The sequence below is a fragment of the Zophobas morio genome, unplaced genomic scaffold, assembly GCF_036711695.1.
Source record: "Zophobas morio isolate AGI-343-1 ecotype UQ-CSIRO unplaced genomic scaffold, CSIRO_AGI_Zmor_V1 ptg000006l, whole genome shotgun sequence".
Taxonomy (NCBI): domain Eukaryota; kingdom Metazoa; phylum Arthropoda; class Insecta; order Coleoptera; family Tenebrionidae; genus Zophobas; species Zophobas morio.
The window spans coordinates 9,208,787-9,218,909 of NW_026972111.1; the positions used below are offsets into that span (position 1 = coordinate 9,208,787).

A 10,123-nucleotide genomic window follows, 5' to 3' on the forward strand; every position below is an offset into this window, starting at 1 on the left:
CCAAACTTACACAGTGATTTGGCATACAAAAACAGAAAACAGATTTTCTTACTACACAAACTCTGAAATGTGGAGATAACGTAAAATTTTTAGTTATTTGATCGCTTAATTGCGATAGAACACCCTGTACATTTAACATTAAATTAAAACTTAGCAATCAAATTTGACGCTTGCCCTGTTCAGACCTAAAACATATTGATAATCGTTTTGAATCAGCGGTTATTAAGCTAGTCTTCATTTAAGCATTCAACAGAAATAGTCGAAGCATTTAATCACATTAGCTTTAAAAGAAAACCTACAGTTATTAAAAAATAAATAAAAATTGTATTAATTAAATAAAAACCAACATTATTCTTATCGCTGGGCTCGAGTGTGTGCGTAAAAGCCCTTTCATCTCCTCCTACGAGCACCTGTTTGCGTGATGGCTCCCCTCTTTTCATCCTCGCATCGTAAAGCTTCTGGATATAAATTCTTCCAGAGTTCTGCAACTGCCACAGTGCAGTGATCAACCACAACAGTGACAACATGTGGTGCACTACTCCCTTATTCGCCCTCTTAGTGACTCTGGTGGTCATCGATGCAGCCCCAAAACTGGTAAGTCCGAAAATAAGTCCCCTTTTAAAAAATTTTGAAATAGTAAAAATAAAGTACAAATCCCTGTAATCAGCCATTCCTGTTTGTTCAATCTCATTTAATCGAGTCCGGCTCCATTGAACCCGCTTTAATTGGATCGGTGATATCGCGTAACAGCGCTAAAATAACACCGCATTTACCTTTTGGTGAGCAGTCTTTTTGAAGTGTAAAGTAAACCGCTAATTCGGTCCGTAATAATGACATTTTTTAATGCAATTACCCCGAAAAAAAAGACAAAGTGGCCCTCCAGGGCCTTTTAAATTGTCCAAACTTGGCAGAAGTTGGTAATTTTAATGAAAATTCTTTTGTTCTTTTCCAGAGCGACTACGAGACCGGCCACTACCGTAAGTTCCCCCTTTAATATTGCTTTTATTATCGATTCTCCGCACACTTTCGCTTAACTTTTGCAATTTTTGTGTTCGGTTTCGTATTCTTCCGTCCGTTCTCAGGTGTGTTCGTGCAATAACACCGAATTTACTAAAGGAAAGTGACCGTCGAGTGTTTTCCCTCTCTGCCAGCAGCTGTAAATAAAATGCCTTGTTTCCAATCGACAACGTCCCAAATAAAACCATTTTAGGAATTAAGAGAGGCCTGGATCGTATTGCAGGAAAGTGGGCGGTGCCACACTTTGGAAGGCGGAGCAACGATGACATCGACGGCGGATTAATCGGCCGCAACCTCGACGGCATCGGCGGGAGCAACCTGATCGGGCGGGGAATAGACGATATCGACGGCGATTTATTCAGGAGGAGCCCGGACGGAATCGACGGCGGCTTAATCGGCCGCAACCTAGACGGCATCGGCGGGAGCAACCTGATCGGGCGGGGCATAGACGATATCGACGGCGATTTATTCAGGAGGAGCCCGGACGGAATCGACGGCGGCTTAATCGGTCGCAACCTAGACGGCATCGGCGGAAGCAACCTGATCGGGCGGGGCATAGACGATATCGACGGCGATTTGTTCAGGCGGAGCCCGGACGGAATCGATGGTGGTTTGATTGGTCGCAACCTAGACGGAATCGGCGGGAGCAACCTGATCGGGCGGGGCATAGACGACATCGACGGTGATTTGTTCAGGCGGAGCCCCGACGGAATCGACGGGGGATTGATTGGACGGGGCTTGGACGATATCGACGGTGGTTTGTTCAGAAGAACTATGGACGGGATTGACGGGGGTTTGATGGGGCGAAACCTAGACGGTATCGGCGGGAGCAACCTAATTGGGAGGGGTTTAGACGGAATCGACGGAAACTTGGTCGGCAGAAGCTTGGACGGAATTGGCGGGGGGAATTTGGTTGGGAGGAGCCTTGACGGAATCGGCGGGGGCAATTTGGTGGGGCGGGGACTGGACGGCATTGACGGTGGTCTGGTTCGTCGAGGTTTAGACGGTATTGGAGGGGGTACCTTGGTCGGGCGGAGTTTGGATGGGATTGGCGGTGGTAACTTAGTAGGGCGCGGCCTCGATGATATTGATGGTGGCTTAGTGGGAAGAGGTTTGGGCAAGAAAAAAAACGGTTGATTTAATTTTATAAATTGTGTTCGAAATTGTAATATTTTGTAAGAGAATAAACACTAGTTACTTAGAGGTTTCGTATTTTTTTAGATGTTGTTGCTTTTGTGTATAAATTTTGACGGAGCGTTTGTTGTTAGCTTATCCACAGGTCGGAGCAATAATGGGGCGAAAACCCGCTAGAACTTTTGGAGTGTTGCAGCTCGGAGGTGGATATGGAGTGGCAAAGCGTTTATCGCCAAGGTAATTAACAATTAAATTCACCCACTTCTCTGAACTCTACATTTTCAACAGCAAATACGAAACGAAGACGGATAAACAACGTCGTGGTCCTCTTAATGGTTTAATTCCAGGCGGAGCTTTCGGAAGAGCGGCTCGAAGTGACTGTTCAAGGTAAGTAAAGTTCGATTCAAGTATTAAATTAATTGAATCTTTTTAGGTCTCGCTGTCGTTCTTTCACATATGATAAATTCATCAAATATCTGAGAGTTCCGCAGGAGGAAAAACTTCACCCGTAAGGAGTCTTTCATTTTAGTTAATGTGTTAGAAATGGTTGCCATTTTCAGATATTTTTCTTTTGATTCCGCTGAAAATAGAAACGACAGCGACGGAGGAGTGAAAGACGGACAAGAAAAAATGCCAATAAGTATTGACGCTTACACGCCATATCAATATAGAAAATTAGTGGAATCGAATAAGTACATATAAGTGATTAATTGCTTTATATATTTGTTTTGAAATAAATACAAACGGTCTACATTTTAATCATCATTGCATCTGACTCATCTGAGTAGTCCTCATTACTGTGTTGTTAATAAATAAATAATTAATTAAAATGAGCATAACTTGGAAAACCTTTCGTGTTGTTTTTATTGTAAACTCTCACTCTATTGGACAGTTTCATCTTTTCGACTACTTTAAGCTTTTGTTGTAGGCGCTGCCGCAGTTCGTTAATTATTTGAATCAAGCTCACGACACAAGCCCAAGTGTACAAATAAAACACTAAAATAAACTTATTGAGAATAATAAACCACAAACAAACTTTCTTACACAAAACGAACCCTCCGAGATTCGAATACAGAATTAAATCTCCGAGACCATGTCCTCTGACTTTCGCTAGAAAAATCAACAAGAGCAAAGTAACAAAGAGACCGAAAATATACAACACATAAAAAAATGTAAAAGGATACATGCAGATGGTCTTCATCTAAAAAAAAGAAAAACAATAACATTTTCTCTGTCAACAAAAAATACTCCTACCTGGAAACACCCCCACAGCAACAATAAACTTGAACATATCAAACAAGAAAAAAACGTCGATGACACAGTTATCACCAATTTTGGATCTTTAGCCACATCTCTATAAAACTGGCCTTCCAGACGCAGACTTTCCACACATTCATTGATGTTATCAGTGACTGTTGACATTGAATTCAAGCTTGAGAGCATTACGCCGAGAAGAGCGATTCCTTGCACCTATTTTAAACAATTATTTTTCGTTAATTATTTTGGTTTTAATTACCAGAGTGAGAATTCCTGTTACTATGGCACCTAGCCGCACCGAACACATAAAACAAAATTTGTTTATGAAGGCCATAATTCTCGAAACATTGTGTGGAAATACAAACAAACGCGGCCTCGATTGGGTCAGGCTGATGAAAGAGATTTGATTTTATCGCGATTTTATGGATTTATGGTCATGAAGAAATATGGAATAATAAAAGTATTGGATTTAGAAAAGTTAGATATTGGCGATTATTATCTGTCCAAAAATCATCATCATTATGTGGAAGTTAATTCAGAGTAAAAGAGTTTATTGATTTGGTGCACAGTTATTTATATTGCGTGATAATATAGCGGAATATTAATTGACGCTCTATCTGAAAAATAATTAGAGAGTCTGGTTTATTAATAAGGCAAATGAATTTAGTTAATTAATTTGGGAATATTGCTAGGCTGATGAGTTGTGGCGTGTGTAAACTGTTCAGCAGACCCGGCGCCTCCACCATTTATACAGACGAAAAAACCCCGCATTCTATAGTCAATAACATACCGAGGTGGAAACTTTCCACGAGGTTTGTATACTATTTTATTCACAATCGTTTTAAGTAGCTTGAAAATAAAACAAAAATGGCCCAATTTAAAACGTAATACGCCTATGATAATTAAATCCCAATTAAAATCAAGTTGGCTGGAATTTATAGGTTGAAAAGTGGACACGTTTTAGAAGTTGGAAAGCTGTATATTATCGACCGATTGTGAATAAAAACATTTTCATATAACTTAATGATACAAAATTACCATAAAATTTAAAAACATCAAAATTTTAATCTAAGCGAGCTGAATGATTTAAAAAGCCTATTTGTTACGAATATTGTCATTGTTTCAAATTTGCATACCTAGGTTCCAAAAGTGTTCTATTGGGATATGTGAACGAGCACCTTTTGTTAAAATTTAATTAATTTTACGTACAAGTAATTATTAGCACGTTTACAAAATGTAATACGACAATGGTCAATCTAATAATGTAGTAACAATATAAAACTAATTAATGAAAGCGTTTTCATCGAAAACGTGCCGACTACGAATTTAATTTAATATATGTATTATAAATTACTCCGAAATAAAAGAAATATTTATAGAAACTGTAAACAACTAAAATTATCTTTTATTTTTGTTATTAATTACCAGTAGCTGAATGCGACACGCTATATATTTGGCTTACTTATATTTATTAGTGTTTTATCTTCAGGAAGTAATAAGTGGCATACAGGTCTTAACTTAACGTATTAAGTATGAACGTGCTGAGCTTGCATGCTGTTACACATCAAGCATAAATGTGAAGAATATGTGTCTACTATTAAGAATTAATGAAAATTTACACCATCTGTGGTTAGCGGCTTAATGCAACTTTATGTAAAGTAGCGCATCGGTGAATTATAATATCGATTAAATCAGAATAAATATTAAATTTGCCTCAACATTGTAGCCAGGGTAGAAACGATTTTTTGGTACACTGGGGTCTGAAATTTCTGACAACGTTCTTATTAAAATGTCATCGTGTGAAGCAGGTTGTGTTAGAAATAGTTTACACTGACTGATCACTAATTGTTTCTTATTCACTACCTGCATTATACTAAAATGGTTGATTAAAACCACGCTTACGTTTTTTTTTTTTTTTTTAGAATAAATCACTAATAAAGCTGGCATTGGCAAGGTTGCCAGTTGTATTTTTGAAGACACTGTGGTGTTAGTTGATTTCTTTTTTATTAAGAATTTCAATAAATATTGACAAAAACACCCCTGGAACGCTGTAAATTTCTATAAATAAAGAATCAATCCATAAAACAGACGACAGAAGTCTAAGCAGAATCAAAAAGCCTTTAAACACAATAATTTATTCACCAAAAATCTACTCGAAATCAAATTCCCTAGCTCAAAAACTATATGGAAACCAGGAGTACGCAAACTATACGTATCCTATAGCGTAAATTTACAAAATAAGCAAATTTATTGGTTTTGTTAATTAGTTGAAATCATAACAGTTACTAATGTAGTTTTTAAAATAATCCGTACAATAAATCGGTTGTTTATTTTTTGAGACAGAGTGTTCTGTAGGGAATTTTTAAAATTGAAAGAATATCTATTACTAAAACAAAAACACCACCGCAGCTTAAAACGTATTTTTCGATGCAGATTTACTTAATGCTTTTTTTAAACGCCAAAAACTTTTTCTGGTAGATGAATTAACATTGCACATTCCGTCAGTCCTAATCAATGTTACTATCTCTTCAAATTTTTGAAAAATTTTGGCATTATGATTTGGACAAATTGCAAAATTTAATGCTCCAAATGATTATTTTCGCCCTATTACATTAGGTAACGCTCGGGAAGTAAAAATAAAGTAAACCGTTCGATAGTTTTGAAGATCATTTGTTCTATAAATTTTTCACAACCCCCAGAAAAATTTATATTTCATAGATTTTGAAAAAAAAAACTTAGTATAACATTTCTATGAATGCCATCTTTGTATGTAATGATGGTGTATATATCATATATACATATCATATTTTGTATAGTGCTTTTCAGCTCTTTCAAAATGACAGCAAGGTGTATAGTAACCCTAATAAATATGCAAAATATGATGAGCTTATACTTGTGATTTATGTTCAATATACATATAATTAATATTTTTTAAATTTGCTTATACAGAATGTATAATGTATATAATAAATATCCAATCACAATTAGGAATTTAACTCGTTACTATAAAAATATGAAATTTAACAGCTTTTAAATTTAACAAGTTTTTACAAGTTTAATAGGGGCAAAACAGTTTTCTCAGAGGGTATGGAATTTGCCAAGATCAGTCTTATATGCGCAGGTACTATCCCCGCCCACCCGCCCCTATTTTCTCAAAGGATATATCATTTGCCAAAATAGGGGCGGGCGGGCAGAGCTACGACTTGATAAGATAAGACTTATTTCGGCAAATGACATATTCTCTAGGAAAACAGAGGGCGGGTGGGCGGGCCTAGTATTTGTTAAGATAAAACTGCTGTTGTCACTATTAATCTTGTAAAAACTCGTGAAATTACAAAGGTGTTAAACTGCAAATTTCCATAGTAATGAGTTAAATTTCTAAATCTACCCGAAGTGTGCAAAATATAATGAGTTTTTACTTGTGATTTATCATTGCATTCATATTTTTTAGATTTGCTTATACAGGTGTCTCAAAAAAATTAATAAATGTGTCAATTTATTTTATGGATTAAAACAGAAACAGCTCACTCCATTTTCCCAGAAAATTGTGGGAATACAATACTGTTATTTTTAGAATTACAGTGCACCAATCCAAGTTGACATACGTGTCCTTGCAAAAATGTTGATGACGTCATCACAAAATTCTGTACTCAAAAATGCTGGATATGTTTCACTGTACTTTAGGTGCGAGAGAAGTTCTATCGAAACGCGTTCGACCATTTTTTTAATTTCGATTCGACGTTGGCAAGTTCTTCCAATTTTCTTGAAATTTTTTCGATAAGGGCTCACAAAAAAATCTCAATAGGGTTATTTTTAAAATCTGGGTTACAATATTTTGTGGAGAGATAAATAAATAGAGATTCGCACTTTATCGTGATATAAATAACTTGAGTTATAATATACAGAGTATTTATAAAAAAATAAAATATGTTATAAGTTTATGGTTGCAAAGGAAGTATTGTAATCGAGTCCATCGGCCGACTCTCTACTTTTACGTTTTCTCGATCTTTCATGACCTCTAGAAGACGAAGAACTAGGTCTGCCATTTCCGTCTGTCTGTCCGTCTGTCCGTCTGTCCGTCTGTCTGCCGTCCCGGATTTTTATTAGACAGATAATCTCCGAAAGTACTGGACCGATTGTTGTGAAATTTTGTACTTATATTAGGAATATCATGTAGATGGCAAAACGCTAACCAAAATTTGTCTAATCATCCCCACCACTAATGCGATGACGTCACTTCAAAATTGTACGTAGTAAATGGGTTTTAAATTGTATAAAATAATATAGTCCTACACATGTAATTTACAACTCCGAATTGAGTTTTCACCTGAAACGTCCCGACTTTTGGAAAAAAAAAATCAAAATTATAAAACAACATTTTGAAATTTAATTTTGAATCTGCCAACCCGAATACTTTGAAATGTTGCAGATGTTTTAAGGCTATAAAGAGCATCATGAATCTTTAGTCAAAATATATTTGGTTATACCCTTCAAAAACTTGATGACGTCAGCTCAAAAGTTTGCCGAATAAATCATATCTAAAATGTACAAAATATGATGAGTCTGTACTTGTGATCTATCACTCCATTCATATTTTTTGGATTTGCATATACAGGGTGACTCAAAAAAATTAATGAATGCGTAAATTTATTTTATTGATTTACTCAGGAACTACAAAACCGAATGCTTTGAAATCTTGAAGATGTTTTAAAGTTATCATAAGCATGGTAAATTTTTGATCAAAATGTATTTGGTCGTACACCCTAAAAAATTTATGACGTCACCACAAAATTTTGCTGAATAAATCCTATCTAAAATGTACAAAATATGATGAGTCTCTTCTTGTGATTTATCATTCCATTCAAATTTTTTCGATTTGCATATAAAGGGTGACTCAAAAAAATTAATAAATGCGTGAATTTATTTTATTGAGTTAATCAGGAACTACAAAACCGAATGCTTTGAAATCTTGTAGATATTTTAAGGTTATAAAGGGCATAATAAATGTTTAGTCAAAATACATTTGCTTATCCCCTCCAAAAAATTGATGACGTCAGCTCGAAAGTTTGCCGAATAAATCCTATCTAAACTGTACAAAATATGATGAGTCTGTACTTGTGATTTATCACTCCATTGATATTTTTTGAATTTGCATATACCGGGTGACTCAAAAAAAAAATGAAATCTACTGCGAAAATAAAACATAATAGACATGCAGTCGTCACGTTTCCGACAGCGAGGGAAGTACTGTCTAAACTCTTGAGACCAATTTTTTGTATAGATATTTAAAGTTGTTAGATATCGAGCTGTTTTACTTTTTTAAAGACACACTGACATAATGGAAAAAAGAGAATAAAAAATCAAGTAAGATGCAATAATAAAATACAGGACGTTGTGTTTGAAAGCTCAAATATGGATATTTTTTTCAGACACTGACGCAAAGTGTAAAAAATACCTTTAAGTACCTATATTTTTTTTAGTTATGTCATTTTTGACGCTGACCCTGAATGCGACGTTTAAAATGTTTTAAAGCTCAAACGTCAAAGTGACAATAATGAATAAACGACATCAAAAATTCCAAAATGGTGGAAAAATAACGTACAAGATTTCTTTTCCCCGACTGTACAAATATAGTACATTTCAGATGAATCTGCATCGTTGGTGGTCTTGACAAGTTAGAGTTTAGGTACGTTGGTATGAAAGAAATATCTCTCTAGTCTGTCAGATTTCAGCAGTATTTTGAGGTGACATCATCAGTTTTTTAGGAATAATGAGCAAATACATTTTGATCAAAAATTTACCATGCTTATGATAACTTTAAAACATCTCCAAGGTTTCAAAGAATTCGGTTTTGCAGTTCCTGATTGAATCAATAAAATAGATTCACGCATTCATGAATTATTTTTTTGAATCACCCTGTTTAAGCAAATTTAAAAAATATGAATGCAGTGATAAATCGCAAGTATAGACAGATCATATTTTGCACTTTTTAGATAGGATTTATCCGGCAAAATTTTGAGATGACGTCGTCAATTTTTTGGAGGAGATAATCAAATATTTTTTGATTAAAAATTTATTATGCTTACCAATCGGCACAGTACTTTCTGAGATTCTGTTTAATAAAAATCAGGACGGAAGACAGACGAACAGACGGACAGACAGACAGGCAGAAACGGGAGACCTATTTCTTCGTACTCTATGGGTCATAAAAGATCGAGAAAACGTAAAAGTAGAAAGCAGAGAGTCGGCCGACGGACTCGATTACAATGCTTCCGTTGTTTACGCTCAGGAAGTAAAATTAAATTATGGTTACAAAACTTACAAAGAAGTTGTATGTTACTCTTTAAAAATATAACACTTTGTATAGCTGAAAATAATTTTAATATATGGTCCCCAAAGAACTGTACAAATTTAGTCTTCGACTTTTTTCAACTTCTAAAAAATCGGATATCGAGGAGTGCGCAGTTAGTGACACCCTGTGTATCAATTTTGAATTTATGATGAATTTCCCATATACACGAATAAAATATTACAAATGTTGGTACTATTATTTCAAAGTAAGAATGACAGCAACAACTTTTACATTCTTTGTGTGCCATCATAACGACATAAAAAAATCTATATACATATAGACTGAAAGGCTGTTTTTCTCTTAAAGAAGTTGTGTATTATTGTAAATAATTTTATCATACTATCCGGTAGACGGTATCAGGAA

At 35.2% G+C, this 10,123-nt stretch overlaps 2 protein-coding genes across 5 annotated transcripts; one reads left to right on the forward strand and one right to left on the reverse strand.

Annotated features, from left to right (window-relative positions):
* Positions 1-479: 479 nt before the first annotated feature.
* On the forward strand, positions 480-2,218 carry LOC135123526 (uncharacterized). Of its 3 annotated transcripts, XM_064048273.1 has the most exons (4): positions 480-594; positions 953-977; positions 1,211-1,713; positions 1,750-2,218. In XM_064048273.1, exons 1-4 carry the CDS (start codon positions 526-528, stop codon positions 2,152-2,154), a joined length of 1,002 nt encoding a protein of 333 aa, XP_063904343.1. In that variant the 5' UTR covers positions 480-525; the 3' UTR covers positions 2,155-2,218. The 3 variants fall into 3 exon arrangements, with proteins under 3 accessions (XP_063904343.1, XP_063904340.1, XP_063904341.1); XM_064048270.1 differs by having other exon boundaries at positions 481-594; positions 1,211-2,218; XM_064048271.1 differs by having other exon boundaries at positions 483-594; positions 1,241-2,218.
* A 474-nt stretch (positions 2,219-2,692) lies between these two features.
* LOC135123527 (uncharacterized) lies at positions 2,693-3,771 on the reverse strand. Of its 2 annotated transcripts, XM_064048275.1 has the most exons (4): positions 3,668-3,771; positions 3,406-3,621; positions 3,196-3,352; positions 2,693-3,147 (listed from the first exon to the last, which is right to left on the reverse strand). In XM_064048275.1, exons 1-4 carry the CDS (start codon positions 3,740-3,742, stop codon positions 2,972-2,974), a joined length of 624 nt encoding a protein of 207 aa, XP_063904345.1. In that variant the 5' UTR covers positions 3,743-3,771; the 3' UTR covers positions 2,693-2,971. The 2 variants fall into 2 exon arrangements, with proteins under 2 accessions (XP_063904345.1, XP_063904344.1); XM_064048274.1 differs by having other exon boundaries at positions 2,693-3,352.
* Positions 3,772-10,123: the final 6,352 nt, after the last annotated feature.